The 19793-nt window shown below is 38.4% G+C and overlaps 1 protein-coding gene across 7 annotated transcripts in view; it reads left to right on the forward strand.

Moving 5' to 3' along the window:
• Nucleotides 1-19793, forward strand: part of CNKSR2 (connector enhancer of kinase suppressor of Ras 2) — a 375664-nt gene that overhangs the window by 287570 nt on the left and 68301 nt on the right. For all 7 annotated transcript variants that reach the window (XM_074968071.1, XM_074968093.1, XM_074968061.1 and 4 more), the window contains 3 exons: nt 8734-8801; nt 16527-16627; nt 18627-19161. In XM_074968071.1, coding sequence (XP_074824172.1) covers nt 8734-8801; nt 16527-16627; nt 18627-19161 — 704 coding nt within the window. The remainder of the gene's footprint in view (nt 1-8733; nt 8802-16526; nt 16628-18626; nt 19162-19793) is intronic.

Raw genomic sequence — 19793 nt, forward strand, 5'->3', positions numbered from 1 at the left:
TTCAGAGCATACCAGCATAACTGGGGCCTCAGTCTTGTGACTCAAACTTCCCCTGATGAAGCCAAAGCAGATCTGAGATGACAGAATCAGGACCCAAGGATCTTTTATACAATTTCATGTCTTTTGACAAGTTGGAGTTTCTCAGGGAACAAAAGGTAATCAGGATGACTTTGAAGGAGGTCCATCACCGGTACTTAGCTATACGAATTAACGTAAGGCCATTTGCTTGTTCCTCCATCATTCACCTTACATTTCAAAGAGAGATGAATACCGAGATATCCCGGGTTACAATTCATTTAAATGCTAGGATGTTCTTTTGATCTCTGAATTATCAGAATACAGCATAGACAGGGACTGTTGATTACATTGTTGACCCTACTCACATACATGTAAAAACACAAACATTATCTCCCCATATGTCTTTTGAGGGTCATTTAGTTTGCAGGATGTTTAACCCTTTCTAGCCATGTGTCACAACAGTATTAAAATGTTATGAACCATTTTGATTACACAAAATGGTTCCATCATTTTCTGTTCATTTTTGTTGTTGACAACCACTTTCATTATGCAGTCCTTTCAGCACTGTTTGTACCATGTTACTGGAGGCAGAAGAGAAGGGCAGGAATCTACTAAAAGCATAGACTTACTGAAAGGGAAATGTGTTTTCCGGTATTTAAATTCCTTCAATAATTATTAATAAAAATAATTATTCGTTATTTCATTGTACTTATGTATACAGAATATAGGAACTATATATGTGTGTGCGCACACATACCTATGATATGTATGCATTTTAGACTATATAGTCTTGTTACTGTTCAGATGATCATGTTGATTTTATGAGGCCTAGATTTCCATGTAATGCTGGAAACTTCTGTGTTTTGTGATCATTGTTCTGCTATTTGGTACAGTGAATATGTATTTCCTAACCTGATCCCTTACTTGAAGGGACACTGTCTTTCCAAGGCTGGCAAGCTTGGAATTTACCATTCCCTTTCTAAAACATATCTGCTTTTCAAAATGATCAGTGCCATCAACATTAAAATCCCATGTTCTGAGCTGGGAGACATAGAGAAAATAAACCTGCAGTGGATAGTGTTCAGAGAACCTATTTGCTCGTCCCACTGTGTCTCCATTCAACCATCTCCATTTTTGTGAACAGGCAGAGTACTGATATTTATAAGCATCGCCTTTCTAAAGACACCCTTCTGTGAACCTAAACAAAGGTACAAGTCTAATTTCAGTCTGATACCATGAGAACAAAGACTTAGAACATAAGAACAGCCATACTGGGTCAGACCAAAGGTCCATCTAGCCCAGTATCCTGTCTTCCGACAGTGGCCAATGCCAGGTGCCCCAGAGGGAATGAACAGAACAGGTGGTAATCAAGTGATCCATTCCCTGTTGCTCATTCCTAGCTTCAAACAGAGTCTAGGGATACCATCTCTGCCCATCCTGGCTAATAGCCATTGATAGACCTATACTCCATGAATTTATCTAGTTCTTTTTTGAACCCTGTTATAGTCTTGGCCTTCACAATATCCTCTGGCAAAGAGTTCCATAGGTTGACTATGCGTTGTGTTAAAAAATATTTCCTTTTGTTTCTTTTAAACCTGCTGCCTGTTAATTTCATTTGGTGACCCTAGTTCTTGTGTTATGAGAAGGAGTAAATAGCACTTTCTTATTTACTTTCTCCACACCATTCATGATTTTATAGACCTCAGTCATATTCCCCCTTAGTCATCTCTTTTCCAAGCTGAAAAGTTCCAGTCTTATTAATCTCTCCTCATACAGAAACCATTCTATACCCCTAATAATTTTTGTTGCCCTTTTCTGAATCTTTTCCAATTGCAATATATCTTTTTTGAGATGGGGCTGTGATGGGTTTGGTCACAGAAACCCCCTTGGGACTGTCACCTGAAGTGCTGAGACTACCTCTGAGCCCATTTTATCTGCCGGTTTGGGTCTCCAAAACCCTGCCTTGTTGAGTCAGACACGCCAGTCTGCTCCAACACAGACCCAGGGTCTGAACCACATGCCCCAAAGCTGCAGACTTAACTGAAAACAGCTTAAAAAGTGCTCCTGTCTCTAGCACCCAGACACCCAGCTCCCAATGGGATCCAAACCTCAAATAAATGTGTTTTACTGTGTGTAAAGCTTATACAGGGTAAACTCATAAATTGTCTGGCCTCTATAGCACTGATAGAGAGATATGCACAGCTGTTTGCTCCCCCAGGTATTAATTAATAAGCAAAAGTGATTTTATTAAGTATAAAAAGTAGGATTTAAGTGGTTGCAAGTAATAACAGACAGAACAAAGTAAGTTACCAAGCAAAATAAAACAAAACACGCAAATCTAAGCCTAATACAGTAGGAAACTGACTACAGGTAAATCTCACCCTCAGAGATGTTCCAATAAGCTTCTTTCACAGACTAGACTCCTTCCTAGTCTGGATCCAATCCTTTTCAGACCAACCTTGTGGCTTATAGCCTTGGTCCAGCAATCACTCACACCTTGTAGTTACGGACCTTTGTTCCAGTTTTTTTCAGGCATCTCTTTGGGGTAGAGAGACCATCTCTTGAGACAGCTGAAGACCAAATGGAGGGGCTTCCAGGGCCTTTTATATTTTCTCTTGTGGGCAGAAACCCCTTTGTTCTTCTGTGCAAAATCACAGCAACAAGATGGTGTTTGTAGCCACCTGGGCAAGTCACATGTCCATGAATGATTCAGTTTTTTGCAGGCCGACAGCATTGTTTACATTTTAGTTTGAACATTCCCAGGAAAGCTCAGATGTGGATTGGCATCTCCCAAAGTCCATTGTCAGTCAAGTGTTTCTTGATTGGGCACTTACTGAGAATAGTCCTTTCGCAAGAAGCTGACCAAATGCTTCACTGAGGCTATTTAGAATCAAACACATTAAGATACAAGTACATAGCCAATATTCATAGCTTCAAATACAAAAATGATACACACATACAAACAGCATAATCATAACCAGCATATTACAAATAGACACCTTATTTGTAATATGGACACCTTATTTGTAATAGACACCTTATTTGACCCCCTTTGTACAAGATTTGGTGCGACTGTAGGACCTAGGTTGTAACAATGATCTATACGGTCACAGTTCATGTCAATAACATCATAGGGCAACCACATCTGCACACAGTATTCAACATGTGGGCATGCCCTGGATTTATATAGAGGCAATATGATATTTTCTGCCTTATTATCTATCCCTTTCTTAATGATTCCCAACATTCTGTTTGCTTTTTTGACTGCCACTGCACACTGAGTGGATATTTTCAAAGAACTAACCACAGTGACTCCAAGATCTGTTTCTTGAGTCATAACAGCTAATTTAGACCCCATCATTTTATATGTATAGTTGGGATTATGTTTTCTAATGAGCATTACTTTGCAGTTGTCAACATTGAATTTCATCTGCCATTTTGTTGCCCAGTCACCAAGTTTAGAGAGATCCTTTTGTAGCTCTTCACAGTCTGCCTGGGACTTAACTTTCTTGAGTAGTTTTGTATCCTCTGCAGATTTTGCCACCTCACTATTTACCCCTTTTTCCAGATCATTTATGAATATGTTGACTAGGACTGGTCCCAGTACAGACCCCTGGGGGACACCACTATTTACTTCTTTCCATTCTGAAAACTGACCACTTATTCCTACCCTTTGTTTTTTATCTTTTAACCAGTTACTTTTCTTAAGAGCCTTTGATGAGGGACCTTGTCAAAGGCTTTCTGAAAATCTAAGTACACTATATCCCCCTTGTCCGCATGCTTGTTGACCCCCTCAAAGAATTCTAGCAGATTGGTGAGGCGTGATTTCCCTTTTCAGAAACTATGTTGACTCTTCCACAACAAATTATGTTCATCTATGTGTCTGACAATTTTGTTCTTGACTATAGTTTCAAACAGTTTGCCCGATACTGAAGTAACACTTACTGGCCTGTAATTGCCGGGATCATCTCTGGAGCACTTTTTAAAAATTGGCGTCACATTAGCTATCCTCTAGTCATTTGGTACAGAAGCTGATTTAAATGATAGGTTACAGACTACAGTTCTGCAATTTCACATTTGAGTTCCTTCATAACTTTTGGGTGAATACCATCTGGTCCTGTTGACTTATTACTGTTTAGTTTATCAGTTTGTTCCAAAACCTCCTCTAATGACACCTCAATCTGGGACAGTTCCTCAGATTTGTCACCTAAAAAGACTGGCTCAGGTTTGGGAATCTCCCTCACATCCGCAGCTTTGAAGACGGATGCAAAGAATTCATTTAGTTTCTCTGCAATGGCCTTATTGTCCTTGAGTGCTCTTTTAGCATCTCAATCGTCCAGTGGCCCCTAATTATTTAGCAGGCTTCCCGCTTCTGATGTACTTAAAAAAATGTTTGCTATTACTTTTTGAGTCTTTGGCTAGCTGTTCTTCAAATTCTTTTTTGGCCTTCCTAATTATATTTTTACACTTCACCTGCCAGAGTTTATGCTCCTTTCTATTTTCCTCACTAGGATTTAACTTCCACTTTTTTAAAGGATGTCTTTTTGCCTCTAACTGCTTCTTTTCCTTTGTTGTTTAGCCATGGTGGCACTTTTTTGGTTCTCTTACTATGTTTTTTAATTTGGGGTACACATATAAGTTGAGCCTTTATTATGGTGTCTTTAAAAAGTTTCCATGCAGCTTGCAGGGATTTCACTTTTGGCACTGTACCTTTTAATTTCTGTTTCACTAACCTCCTCATTTTTGTGTAGTTCCCCTTTCTGAAATTAAATACTACAGTGTTGGCCTGCTGTGATGTTTTTCCCAACACAGAGATGTTAAACTTAATTATATCACGGTCACTGTTACCTAGGAGTCCAATATTCACCTTTTGGACCAGATCCTGTGCTCGACTTAGGACTAAATCAAGAATTGCCTCTCCTCTTGTGGGTAGCTGGACTAGCTGCTCCAAGAAGCAGTCCTTTAAGGTTCCATTCTTTAAGCCTCCAATAAATGTCTAATAATATGTATAGTTTCTTTAGATTCTGGTTAGAGTACAACTGGTTACCAGTGTCACTTAGATTTTTGGGGCTATCTGGGTTGCAATACAGCGAGCCTATCTTGCAGCTGTGAGCCATGTGATGGGGAGAACTTGACACCTTCCTTTTACCAGAAACATTATATTGCCTCTTATATATGGCAAGGCAGAAAATTATTTTGATGTCTGCCACGATTATATACAGTATACTCCTGTTTATCCGCATAGCACGGGGGACATAGATTTTATTTGGATAATCGGGAGTTCAGATAATAGAGCAAATAGGAGACATTCGACCTTTTAGTCCTCCTCCTCCTCCTCCTCCTCGCAGTTCTGGCCGGGGTGGTAGGGAGGGTCTCTGCTCTGCCCCTCCCAGACTACAGCCTCCCCATCCAGTCTTCGCACCTCTTGCCTGCAGGGATCCGATATCACTGGCCCTGCAGCAGCACCCTCTGCTGCCCCTTTGTCATGGCCTGCACATTCACTCCCATTCACAGCCAGCAGGGCTGCAGAGGGCCTCTTGTGCTGCTGCAGAAGCCATTGAGAAGCAGGGTGACCTCTCCCATGGCTGGGGCCTTGTCCTCTTTACAGTCCTGGCTGGGGGTCTCTGCTGTGTTATCCAAACCTCTGCATTATTCAGATCCCTTCCTTCTCCCCCAGCATGAGACAGATGCTGGGGGACAAGGAAGGGATTCGACTAATGCAGAGGTTTAGGCAATAGGATTTCAGATAAATGGGAGCATATTCTATAAGGTTTTGAGGTGAGTCGCAAAGTTCCCTTCTTCTGATGTTGACAAAGGATGTATATGTTGTTTATCTTCACTTTCTCTTGAAGAACAAGATGGCTGCTAATATCAGTGGTACTGTATTTATTCTTTATAGCAAACAAATACTTTTTGTAATTCTCACAAAACAGTTAAAGCTGCACACCCTAAACGCTTTGTGAGTGCTGAGTATCATCTTGACCTCCTGCACTTCAGAAAAAACACCGGTTACCAAGACACAGTATACCAACCAACCAAGGTTTGAGTCTTTCAACGCACTCACCAATTTTTCAGATTCTTTTCAAGCATATTTGCGCTATATCTTTTCATACTAGTAACAGGAAACTCTTGCACTATAACAACATACATATGTGAGGTCTCCAAAACCAGTGAATGCTAATCTTCCTATTGGTTTAACAACCCAAAGAATTTCATCTTTATGCTGTAATATTGTATCCCTTTTCTGTTCTTCAGAAGGTTTTTATAACATCCCTGACATTCCATGTCATCCTCATATGTTTCCAACTTTAGTCACTCTACCCATTGCTTATGCACACATTAAAAAACGTTCTGATCTTCATTATGAAACCCACCATATCTAAAGGAGCTATGCTGGGGGATTCCATGTTACATGCAATGTCATTTATTACATTATTAAATACGCTTCAGAAGTTAATGCAGTCCTTCTTTTAGCATCTGAATTTACAAGCCACTCACGAGAAGATGGTGCTTGAACATTCTGCCATATTGGGCCATATTGCAAAGATTAGTCATTTATTCCATATTGTATGCATGTCTGGTTTAGATAGTATTCCAGCTTATTGGACAGATCGTCAGCTACTGTAAATTATTAACTATTAGTTCTTCTATAACTATTATATAAATTATTCTATAACTCTGTTAGTTAATGCACATTTCATGAGATTATTGTCAGATTGCATTTTTCAGGAAATAGCATTTTCTAACAACAAAATTACCTATTAAAATGTAGTTTATGCCATTTGATTGTTTACAAAAACCAGTAATTTGCAAAAGGTAACTAAGTCATTAGTGCAAATTAACATAACTAAACATTAATTTAATTGAGTGCCACAAGGATTTTATTATTTCTTGGATGTTGGATAAAATGAGATCTTGCTAAAAGAAAAACCTTATTAGCTCTATTATCTAGTGTTCTGAGATCATAAGGCCTTTCCAGAAATGTTTCACTGGGTTGAGTGTGTGTGTTTGTTTGTTTGGTGGGTTGGGTTTGTTTGGGTTTTTTTTGTTTGTTTTTTGAGTGCACATTGGCTGCATTTAGTAGTAGTAAACTCTGAACTGAAGTAAAAAACATGGGTCATGCCTCACTGCTGCACTTTTAACATATTTTAGGTTGGTCTTTGTGAGGAACTTAATGTAACACTTCGATAGTTCTTTGCAAAGGGTCCTTCTCTCTTCTAATTTAAGACATGAACAGTTCTGTGGGGCAGAATTAGTTGGTTTTTGTTCGTTTGTTTGTTTTTTCTTTAAGACTCCAGTTATTTTTATAAATGTATGGCAGCTATTAACTATTATAACTGAAAGTTTGTAATCTTTTATTCTGATTCGCTTGTCTTCTCTCCTCCCCCTGATAACATTAATTAGATGGTCATGTGAGATGTTCTGTAGTCACAGCAACAATAAATTCGCAGCTAGCTACTGTTATTCCTAATGTAAAGTGATTTATGGTTCTTGTACATGATTTCATCTGTCAAAGGACAGTGCTGTGGTCCTTTTGAAGGAGAGCTTCAGCACATCATGATCTGATGTATGGTTAACATCCGCTGAAATGCCTTGGAAACTGTTATTTGGAAACAGTTGCAAAAGATGCTATCCCTCACTTGTCAAGAAAATATTCTATTTCCTTATCTCGAGTATGCAAAGGAGGCATAGCAGGCTCTGAAACAGGAATATTAGCAGAATACATTTTTCAAGTAAGAACAGAGTGGTGGTCCCTCTCATTTTGTTGGATATTTAAGCATTAAAAATGCTGTTCATTAGCTTGGCAAGCAAGAGTTCTATAACCCTGGCAATGGAATTTTTTGGAGAAATAATTCCAGATTTACCTATGGGAGGTTGTCATGTTGGTTTAAAGCCTCAGTGATGGAGGAGTTGATGTAGTGTGAGCAGTTGGATAATGAACACACTGAGGGCCCCGTGGGGGGATGAGGGGAGGTTGAAGCAGTACATTGCTACAGGCAGTTGAATTCATTACTAGAATAAAAGAATATAGGTGCATTTTTTTTTAATTCATGCAGTTTATGGATGTGTTTTTTCAGATCTAAGTAGAAGTTAGAACTTTTAATGTGAATTCTGTTTTGATGCAACTACCTTTCCCTCCCTCTGCTTCCCCCACACACAAAAAACAGGTTCTGGTGTGCTTCCTTCTCTTTATACTATGCACTATAGGTAAACTTTACAACACATAATGGCATAATTAAACCCCTTTGTCTGTTCAGAAGTGAACCTGTTCTTTTGACTACTGGGTTTGATCTTTTTCTCCTGCTAGGATGCCAAATCAGGCCTTAAAGTGTTGCTTAAATCTCTGTAAAACAGTGTTTGTTCTTGAGAAATCAGAACAGCGGGAGTATCGGTAGGGTGACACATCTGTGAGCACCAGATTTAATAGGGCTTTGATTATCACAAAAGTCTTTATTTTATAGAAGTTTGACATCTTCACTCAAGGTTTTCTTTTTGAAACAGAAACTTTGGTTCGGAAACAATTGTTCAACAGCAAAATTATAGCTCTTTAAAGACACTATGAATAGAAATATCAAAGAAATCAGCTGCTTTATATATAAAATATCATTGTCATGTATCTCTTTCAGATGGTTTATAACCTTTTAAAAGTAGCAAAGCCCAAAAAATTAACATGTTGTATTAGTATCACTGCTTTTTTTAAAAATATTATTTCAGATGGCTAAACAGAATTAACATGCTTGCTGCTGGCTGTGCAGAAAGAGAGAGGATCAAACAAGAACAAGGTACAGTGGTATTATTTTGTTTACTTCATTTAGCTCCCCTTAGGGTTGCCAGCCCTCCAGGATTGTCCTGGAGTCTCCAGGAATTACAGATTAATCTTTAATTAAAGATTATGTCCTGTGATGAAACCTCCAGGAATACATCCAACCAAATTTGCCAACCCTAGCTCCCTTTCTTGGCTGTCTTATTCTTTATATTTTTCTGTGTGTCCCAGGTCCCATTCCCGTCATCTAAGAAAAATTCATAAATGGGTTTCAAAGCTGCTGGGGAGTTGTTTGTTTTTCTTCACTCACAAGCAAAATCCTTTCAACAAGGTTGAAGCTTGAGATCACAGGGAAGAAACTTTCTTCTAAAGACTGTTGACTTAGGGTATATCTGCACTACAGTGGCACAGTTATGGCATTGCACCTGTGCCGCTGTCGAGCCATAGTGTGTAGATGCTTCCTACTTTGACAGAAGGGCTTTTTCCACCAGTGTAATTAATCCCCTCTCCAAGAGGTGGTAGTTAGGCAGAAAAAAGAATCCTTCTGAAGACCTAGCCCCACAGCATCTACACTGGTAGTTAGGTCAACCTATCTATGATGTTTGGTGCAAACTTTTTCATAGCCCAGAGTGACATAGGTAGGTTGATCTATTTTTTAAGTGTAGACAAAGCCTTAATTTGCTTACCCTTAAAGACTTTAAGTTTAGGGCTAATTTAATGTTTTATGACTTCTGCCATTTCCACTAGACAGAGTTGGGCATAGAAATCTACCAACCTATCTAAAACAGCACATTACATTAAAGGCAGATTTACAATACCGGTATTTTCCCCACATGCATTTGCAGTGTGCTGGCCTGTTAGCGTTGATGCTCAGCCTCTGCTGAGCAGCCAGTGTGATCTCTGGCACAAGAGTGGACATCTCACTAGGGTGAGAGGTAGCACGTTCTAGTAGACTAAACATAGTTCTGAGGAAAAGGAACTTCCATGTTCTAATCCTGTCTCATGCTGATTGGCTTGTGGCCTTGGCCAAGTCATTTAAACTTTCCACCTTCATTTCCCCATATGTTAAAAGGGACATTAAAATATTTACTTTCCTCCCAAGAGCACCATGATGATTAATTAGTTGGTATTTTAAAATGCTCTTTAAGTGCTAACACTAACCTGAAAGCACACACAACTTCCAGTAGTTGGGGATCAAGCTCTGTTGGACTGAGGAAGGAAGGGCCTCCAGAGAAAGGAAAGACGAGTGTCCTCCTTATCATAGATATCAGTGTGTTGTAGACATTTTAAGCAAATTGAGGCCTCAGACTATTTAAATTTAAAATGGCTTCCAAGGTAATTAAGGTCAGCAGTGAGACTCCCTCCTCCCGCTTATTCCAGAAAGACGTCCCTGGCAATTCTCATGAATGTTCCTTGTTATCTCTCTAACATCATTCCCTAGCATTGATTTATCATATGGGGTAGACAATGCCCTCTGTATTTGTTTGTGTATTTGCGTTTAAGCAGGGCAAGAGCTATGTAGCTAGAGGGAGCTGCAGTCGCACATCCATCATTCACCAGAGTATAGGGTTTTTAGTTCAGTTGAGTGCCTTCGTGGAGCCTCCCTTGGCTGGAAACACAAGGGCTGTTTTGTTTCTGAATAGTGTCCTTAATTACTAAAGGCATCAGGTTAACAAAATAAAAACAATCTATGATTTTAAGCATTTTTGCACTATATGAAACTCTAAAGCCGAAATTTCTGTGATTCGGTGGCTCTGCCGTTATTCAGCTACATGCTTGATTTTTCAAAAACTCTTTTATCTCTTTTCTGTTCAGTCTTCTGCAACAAGGGCTTTTAATACCATTGAAACAATTCAACAGCAATTGTCAAACCTGTTTCAATTAAGCATTGAATGGTTCTGAACCTACTGTGCATAAATATATCTCACGTTCTTCAGAGATGCACAAATCACTGAATTGTGGGTGACGTTCTGGTGGAAGTGTCTCTTTCTTCAAGTGAAACCTTCACAGAATACTATATATCAATATCAAAATTGTTCCACATTAAATGTAGTAAATGTTAATGACATGATAAAGGACATCTTTGGACACACAAATTACTTTTTTTCCCAATGTTATAAAATAGGGGAGAGGAATATTTATTTTTCATACCAGTAGAAAATAGGCAGTCCTCAACTTTACGATGTTCGATTTAAGATGAACATTTCTGAATTGACACCCTGATTCAACCTATGACCATTAATCCAGAAGGTTTCCAAAGCGTGCTCTAACCATTGATTATGTCCACCATTGAAATTCTGTCACCTGCGGAGTAAAACCTGGCAATGGTTTAATAGTATCATACAGATTTTAGGTAGTTAGAATGTAATCAGTTATCCCAGTTAGGGATTAGGGCAGCACATTGATACTAACAATCGTTCTCTTGCTACAATAGTCATGATACCTTTAAAGATGACAAGAAGTCATTTTGATTTGTTTTATCTAAAAGACGCCACCTACAGCAGCAGATTTCTTTCCAGACAGCAAAATTGCAGGTTGTCAGCCAAATTTAATTTTGACTAGTGAACTGCACAAAAGCATTGGTCAAATTCTATTTTTTGCTTTATACAAATCAAACGGCAACTAGGTGGGTGTTTTTAAAGAAAATTTTATCCTGTGTTGCTAAGTTTTAGCCTCAAACTAAATATTTGAGCCAGAATATATAAGCCAGAAAAAAACGTGTGTTGCGATGGAATTGCTGACAGGCATTTTACCATAAGCAGCTCCCTCAGGCTTTGCTGTAATACACATGCACATACTTGGATACAGACACTTTTTTTTAAGAAGTAATTTGAGAGAGACTAAGACTCAAAGAGCTTGTAACTTTTTATTTTATTGTATTTTTTGCTCTTTCTCAGACTTAGGCCTCTGATCACGTGAAGGAAATTACTTGGGGATTTCTGTGTAGACATAATTACTTCAAGTTGGTGTTTTAATGATTCATGATACCTGTATTCATATTCAGTTGCTTTATGAGGACACCTCTCAGCTGCATGCCCGTCACAAATCAAGACAGACAAAATCATTCCAGGAAAACTGGCTTGTTATAAAAGCAACCATAAATTATTAGCACTTAAAAGTACCCAAAACCAAAGGGAAATAGTTTACAATAAGATCTTATTTTCCTTTAAAAAGTGAATAGCTTCTATTATATCTTTTATACCCTTAAATATGGTATTAGGTACTGTATATTTTTAATTGGATAGTACATTGATTAACCCAATAAAATCTGTTAAGTAAGGGCTATGTGATGTATGAACTTCAAAATTAAATTAACAAAAGGTTGAAACTATCAAATAGCTTATGTTACAGCAAGAATCACTCTTTATCAATGTATAAAAGGGGAATAGAACCATGTAATATACTTCTTTGGACCTATATTTGGTGAAGATGGTAGAATTACCAACAAAAAACTATAGAGTTAAGCTATTCTACTGTACTGCCTAAATACCAGGTGCTGATACAGAGAAAAACTGAGTGGTGATATATAACCAGTGGTCAAAATTGCACATCACATGAAAGTGGCAACGTTGTTCAACTTAAATTGACGTGGCAGTCAGTGGGTGTGCAAAATAATTGTCACTCTCATGCATCTTGTATTATTATGTGGAGGCCAAAGTCAGGGAGTGGTGCCCACATATGATGCCCACACATGTTTGGGATGGTGCATATGTAAGATACAATCTGTGCTTTATCTTGAACTCTTAGTCTGGGAGTATAATGCAGTAAAATCTCATTCGGTGGGCAGGTTAGTGATAGAAAGCGAAGGGAGATATCATTTGATTCGTAAAAATCTACTGAATCATAATTTCAATGGTGTCACCCTCTGTGGCATGGCAGGGGAGAATCATTGCCCTCCTGGCTCCCAGCTCCAGGTCATCCAGTTGGTGGAAATTTTGATAATATAATGTCATCAGAAATTAGTCAAATTGGGTATCATTTGAAAGCCCTTTTTCTCCTGAACACAGTGGTGCCTGATGTGACAAATCTAGAATATTTATGTAGATATATATTTGTGCAAATATTTAAAACTCAGCTCTTTTTGAATTATTCTTTAATACAGGTATGCATTGCTCACATAAAAAAAACATTAATCTTGGGTAATCCTAGGGAAGCATGCCTTGTGTAGGACTGAAAACATTTCTTTATCAAAGACATCATCAGTGTCATCTCTGTCTGTAGCACCACTGCTAGACACATCACATTGATCCTCATCCACACCACATTCACATGTCCCCGTGGAAGGCAGGCTGCTGGCCAAACATTTGCAGGGTGGTGAGGATTTGGTCTTTGCACCCTACTATTTGATTAGCTGAAGGATTGATTTGGGAGCGCCTGGTATTTCACACACAACTGGTGTGATCAGTCCATCTTCCCAGACCTAAGGGGAGAGTAATTTTGGATGCATTTGATCATCCTGGAGCCATCCTATTGCTTGATAATTTGCCCTCTTGATAGCAGGTATAAATGCACCCCCTTGTTGGTGGCAATTTTTCTCCATCTGTCTGCTTCTTGGAAAACATCTGCCAACGTCGCTCTGCAATTGTCCTAATGTTGGCCTTCGTAAACTCGGCATATGAACAACTCTGGTGCATTTATGCTCAGCTGGTCCGAGAACCATCAGAGTGTGGAGAGAGTCTTCGAAGGCTGAATCAAATGCCAAGATAATTTAATCTTTCCAGCCAACCTTCAAGTAGTGTCACATTCTGAAAGAGCATGGAAATCTGGTAGTGTGGTGACTTATAATGGTCTGAGCGATACGAGTACATCTCTGAGGGATATGCAGTGATTCTGGTCCCCAGCAGCAGGCACCAAAACAGAATCTTGTAAAAAGTCTTGGTTAGCATCTCACAGAGAGTACTAGAACGTCTTTGTCTTGTGCAAAGATCCAGAGTTTCGAAGCACCTCCCTCTGTGGTATTGATGGGCATGCAAGATATTTTTAGTGTCAGCTTCCTCACGAAAACTATGAAGAATCTCCACTGAACAGTATAAGGTAGCAGTTTCATTACACCATGCAATGATGAAATTCCTTGAGCAATTCTTCACATGCTGGATCATTTTTCCTGCAAGGCATGCAGTTAACTCATCCTTCATGCGAGTATGAGACAGTAGCTTCTTCATTGTGACATTGGAGATGTTCATGGAGTCATTGCACTGGTCATACCTTGGAGTCACCTCTTTCTGGTAGTATTTTTAATTGATTCCTCTGCATGTGTGTTAAACATGAAGTGATTTTTGTCATAGGTCCAGTATTTTCTCGTTAGCCACATAATGAAGTGTTCAACCACATCTTGGCAGGTGTTAACAGTTTCTGGTTTATTGAGAGCTTGTACCTCAGCCATGCCATCTATGATTGCTACCCTGAAAGGCCTTTGCTGGCATGAGGTACGAGTCACATTGTCAGTAGGTGCTGGCTTAGGAAGGCCATGCAAGATGTGCATTAGTTTGCTTTTCATGTGTCAACATGCATTGTTCAGCCACATTCAAACATTGATTGTGTTACCATGGATAATTTGTCCTTTCTCAAAGTCTCACATAGATGAACATCCCACTCAGATCTGGACAGGACCAGAAGATGAGCAAGCAATGACCTATCTGTGGTTAGCTTTTTGCATTCGAGAACAGCTTTAGTCTATTCTTCCTGATTGGAGCCCATAAATTGACAGAGCCTTGGGTAATTCTTTGGATTGTGAAGGCTTCATACAAATCATGACTCAAAGTATCCATTCAACTGACATCTTTAGCTATCTCGTCACTGAAGACTGCTTTCCTCATGATATTAATGAGCTCTGGTCCATCAGACACAACGGGGTTGCTAGCATGAGTAAGCTCATTTGTAGCTTTAAAATTGCCCCTTCTTGGCACTGAAAGAGTCTAGTGAATCTAGGTGGTGCTTGGTTACGTCTGGGGAAGTCATCCCAGTCATGTACCCTATTAACTTTACTTTCCATACAACATTCTCACTCAAAGTGACTGCTTCATACAGTTTCTCACTTGTCTCACATGTTGAAACTGTGCTTAATGAATGCCTTTGGGCTTCCAGCTTACCTCAGAACAAGCAGTTGTTCTTCTCAAAATGCATACCATGGGACCGAGGATAAGGTGAGTCTCACCCAGAGCTGGCACTTGTCCCAGTATATTCAACATTTTCCTGTTGTTCAATGTATTTCCTTTCCAATCGTGCCAAAATCAGTTTGCAGGTGAACTTCTTATAGTGTGTAAGATGCCATCGAGCACTGTGTTTAACCAGGTCCTTCATGTTGGTATTCTCCAATGATTCAGCTACTAGTTGGTACTCTAATACCATTGATACCTAAAAATTATCAAGACCAAAGTAAAAACAAGAAGGTGTTTGTAATAAATTACTTTGTGATTGTAATTAATTATGTTATGTAATGTATGTTATGTAACTATGCACATACCATTTGCAGATGGATTCCAATGATTTCTGGCTGGATGTCAACCTCTTAACTAGAGCCTCATCACAACTCTTTTCACATAATAAACAAAGCTGATAAACAATACTACTGAACCACTTCTATTTTTGCTGATGATGGCAAATCAATTAGAAGTACTCCTTCCATGTATAGTAATCTGTAATTGTTGTGTTTGTGGGTGAAAGGGTTTTCAAATGATACCCAACTTGACCCATTTCTGATGATATTGTATTATCAAAACTTCCATCAACCAGAGGACCCAGAGTGAGGGGCAGCGAGGATGACCACCATAGGATGACACCATAGAAATTATAATTCTTTAGATTTTTACAAATTAAATGTCACCTCCCTTACCTTTCTATCATTGCTTGCCCACAGAATTATACATTACAAAGACTGTTTTTTATAATTTCTTTTTCTCTGTTGCCCGCTTTCCAAATAGGTGCAAATTAGACCCCATTTTATGGCCAATTTAAGCCTAATATGCAATTTACATCACCACTAAATTTGGCCCAAGGACTTCCATGTTCATTGCACTTGCTGAATTTGGCTCATTATCTTATCAGTCACATTTTTGCTGTGATAACAAGGTGGTAGGAACCTTACCAATATGCCTAAGACAGAGACAGATTCCTGTCTTACCTCCCATACAACTGATTCCCACTGGAAATCATGTCAAAAAGCATGAAGAACTGTGAGAAATTCATGAAAAGACTATACCTGACTATACAGGTGATAGGATTTTTTGTTTGTTTATTGTTAGCTAAGTTTGTTAGCGTTAATGTTGCTTCATAACTCAAGGATACTAGCAAGTTAATATTTTTTTCATTTTTTTCTACTTGAAGTATAGTTTCAACAGACTCCAACTAATTTTTGTCCTATTTTATTTAGCAAATGTTGATGTAGTAATTTTGTGTAGAGCCGAACATTTTATAGAGTACTATGGGTATTTTGTACAAATGCCACATTTATCGTTTATATACTATACAGTTTGTATTCACAGTGTTTCAGTAGATTAATATGTAATCTGCTGAAGATGGAGTGGTACGTTAGATCTATAAAAAATATTTTGAGGTCCGTCTTCTTTAGATTGTAAGAACTTTAAATTATTGTGGTTGTCATTTATGAAGTCAGCAGTTGAAAATGCTTATTTCATAGTGGTATCTGAGGTTTGTCTTGACATTTGTTTTCTTGAAAGATACTGTGTGTATATATATGTATCAAGATAGTTTAATTTTTGGATCTGACATGTACACAACCTTTTAGATTACTGGAGTGAGAGTGATAAGGAAGAAGCAGACACTCCATCAACACCCAAACAAGACAGTCCACCGCCCCCATACGATACATACCCACGACCTCCTTCGGTAAGTCATCTACGGTTACTTTTTTGGAAATGTGTTTGGCATAAAGCATCAGTTTTGCCTACTTGAATTATTTCTTGTGAGATTAAAAAAATCTGTAAGTATAAAACTCTTTCAAAAGAACAAATTTCATTATCTCAGTCCTTGATAAAATGTTTGCATTCATCTCAGGGAGGTAAAAAAAAGATCATAAAACACATTTTTAGTCACAACCTGTTTCTGATCAAAATTAAGATCATGATGATTGTGTATCTTTTTAAATGTATAGTTTTCCTGAATTTCAAAACCTCCATTTTATTAGTGGTCAGGAAATAGCCCTAGCTGGAAAATAGACAAAATATTGATTAGCACCAGTTAACAGGGGTGTATAGGTGTCATTTGTAAGGCTGGAATTTTGTCCAGGGGCAGGAAAGGAAGCTGTGATTTAATAATCATATCTTGCATAGCTGCAGAGAAAAGAATCTGTGTTCTCTACAAGGAGAAGGGAAAATCAGGGAGAGAAGACTGCTATGCCATAAACTTAAAAATAAATAAACAAAGAACACACACACAAAAATAAAACCTGTTGCTCCTAAATAGCCTGCATGAACATGGAAGGCAACAAGGATGACATTTATAGGGCTATGGTTCAGTGAAATACTCTGTTTAAAAAAAAACAGTGGGTTGATGATGCTTTTCTCCTTTAAAAAAACCCCAAAGATGTTATAGTACTTTACTTTCCAGTCCACTGCTTTATTGAAAACATTCATTAAACAACACAACTTACTAACATTAGAACAGGCCCAGGGAAGCAAATTTTATTTGTGACAATTAGAAATAAGAGGACAACCAGCACTGCTATCTCCACCAATGTGTACAAAACCCTGGTTTTGTGAGGACACATAACCTTGCTCACCAGACAAAGTTAGTTCAGTCATAGAATTCTTTCCATCCCCTCTTATGACACCATTTCTAGGACCACTCCACTGCACAAAACAGAACCTATTCACTCAAGTAGCACCCCAATTACCCTAGGTAACATTCAGAGGTTCTTCCTAAACACACAATGATTGTGCTGTCAAGTATACACATCAAGCAACAACCTTTTAAGTAGAAAAATGAACTCTATCTCCAGAAAAGCTTCAGTAGTTGTCTAACATACAAGTTCTGTCTCCAGTGATGACAGTTGTTTTGTTTGTGAAAACGTGTGTATATCTATAAATTAAAACAAAAAAGTAAATTCTATTCAGTTTCTTCTCCCAGCAGTAGCTAACATAAAGCTAGATTATGAAGCTCGAACTCAGACCGCCTTCAGAATTTTTAAATTCTGTCGATGTACTGAGAAGCAATTGACTAGTGGATCTTTAAAAATTGAATAAACAAAAGTAGGAGCACAAAACAAGACAAAATTTCAAATTCCTGGTTTCAGAGATGTATGAGTTATCGGAGTGCAAAATGTTGGATTGGAGCATATGGGGGAAGTATTTTTTTCCTGGCTGTATAACTTAAAGGACATTTTTATGTATACTCTCCAAAGCATTCACCTTTGCACTGAGTCCAAGCGCTGAAAACTTCATCCCAAAGAAATTTGTTTAAGGAGTTACATGCAACTAAATAAGGTTGAAGTGGAATTTGGATGTCATCTGAAGATAGTACTCACAAGCTAATACAGGGCCAGAGTTTCCCACGCTTGTACATGCTCAGTAGTGATTTACTCTGTGAATAATGTGAGTAATCCCATGGAGTCTATGGTGCCGTTGTGCAGAGTAAGGAGCATTCAATGTTAGTAAGAATCTTATCCACAGTAATTGTGTTAGAGTGTGTGTGTGTGTGTGTGTATCTGTATGGTATATTTACATATATATATTTATATGCAGAGACAAAATATGACCATAGGAGACCAAACTAGTTAGTCTGGTAATACATGCCCTCATGATTAGAGTGAATACGACACCTGCGTATTTATTATTAGTAGATGTGAATGTATTTTAATCTAAAAACGACATTAATATTCATTTTGTAGATGAGCTGTGCAAGCCCTTTCGTGGAACCAAAACACAGCCGACTTTCATCTACAGAAACTTCCCAGTCACAGTCTTCGCATGAAGAGTTCCGTCAAGAAGCAGTAGGAAGCACCACTGAATCACCTGTACGCAAAACAGCCAGTCAGCGACGTTCCTGGCAGGATTTAATAGAGACGCCACTGACAAGCTCGGGACTGCACTACCTTCAGACTCTGCCCCTTGAGGATTCAGTGTTCTCTGACTCAGTTGTAATCTCTCCAGAACACAGGCGGCAGTCAACTCTTCCAACTCAAAAGTGCCACCTACAGGATCACTATGGTCCATTTCCCTTGGTAGAGGGTGAGAGAAAGCAAGTGCTAAATGGGAATGGGGGCAAGCCCCGTAGTTTTACTCTGCCTCGGGATAGTGGGTTCAACCACTGCTGTCAGAACCTTTCAGTTAGTGCTTCTGATCACCAGGAAGATGTACAACAGAAAAAGTTAGATGAGGAGGAGGAAGAAGGGAAAGCAGCAGCAGAAAACCAAGAAGATAAAAGTAAGTATTGAATATTCTCTATGGCTATTCAAGATTTCTATTTAAATAACTTACAAGTTGAAAATATTTTCCTCTTTAATTAAAACAAAAAGAATAGTCTCTTTAATTTTCTTTTAAAATTTAACAGTTTACCCTTGTTGCAGATGCAATTGAAATGACCTTTCTGATTTGTTTTTTGTACAGTTCCTTAATAACTAACAGAATGATGAGTCATGTACCTTAGATTTCAGAACACCCATTGTTACAGAACAGAATTACTATTTCCTTCTAGTAATTTTTAGTTTTAAATGTTAATGGATTTTGTTTCTCTTTCCTTTCCATTTCTACTCACTCTCCATCTCGACTAACACACTCATGCCTTTGAGACATATTTGGTGGGCTTTCCAGTTCAGAACCTGCTCCTGTTGAAGTCAGTAACAAAACTCCCACTAAATTCAATAGTGCAAGACAAGGCCCTAAGTGCTTAGTGTGTAGGTTGTAGAATCCTGACAAGACAGCTGAACAGGTTGTGACTAGTTCAGAAAATAAATAGAATATGTTTTCACCAGTTCTTCACCATTTTCTAACATGCAATTTGAAAGATAAAAATACAAGAAACAATTTATGAAACAAGAACTTCAGAGAAGATATCT

This window comes from Natator depressus, chromosome 1, assembly GCF_965152275.1.
Source record: "Natator depressus isolate rNatDep1 chromosome 1, rNatDep2.hap1, whole genome shotgun sequence".
Taxonomy (NCBI): Eukaryota; Metazoa; Chordata; order Testudines; family Cheloniidae; genus Natator; species Natator depressus.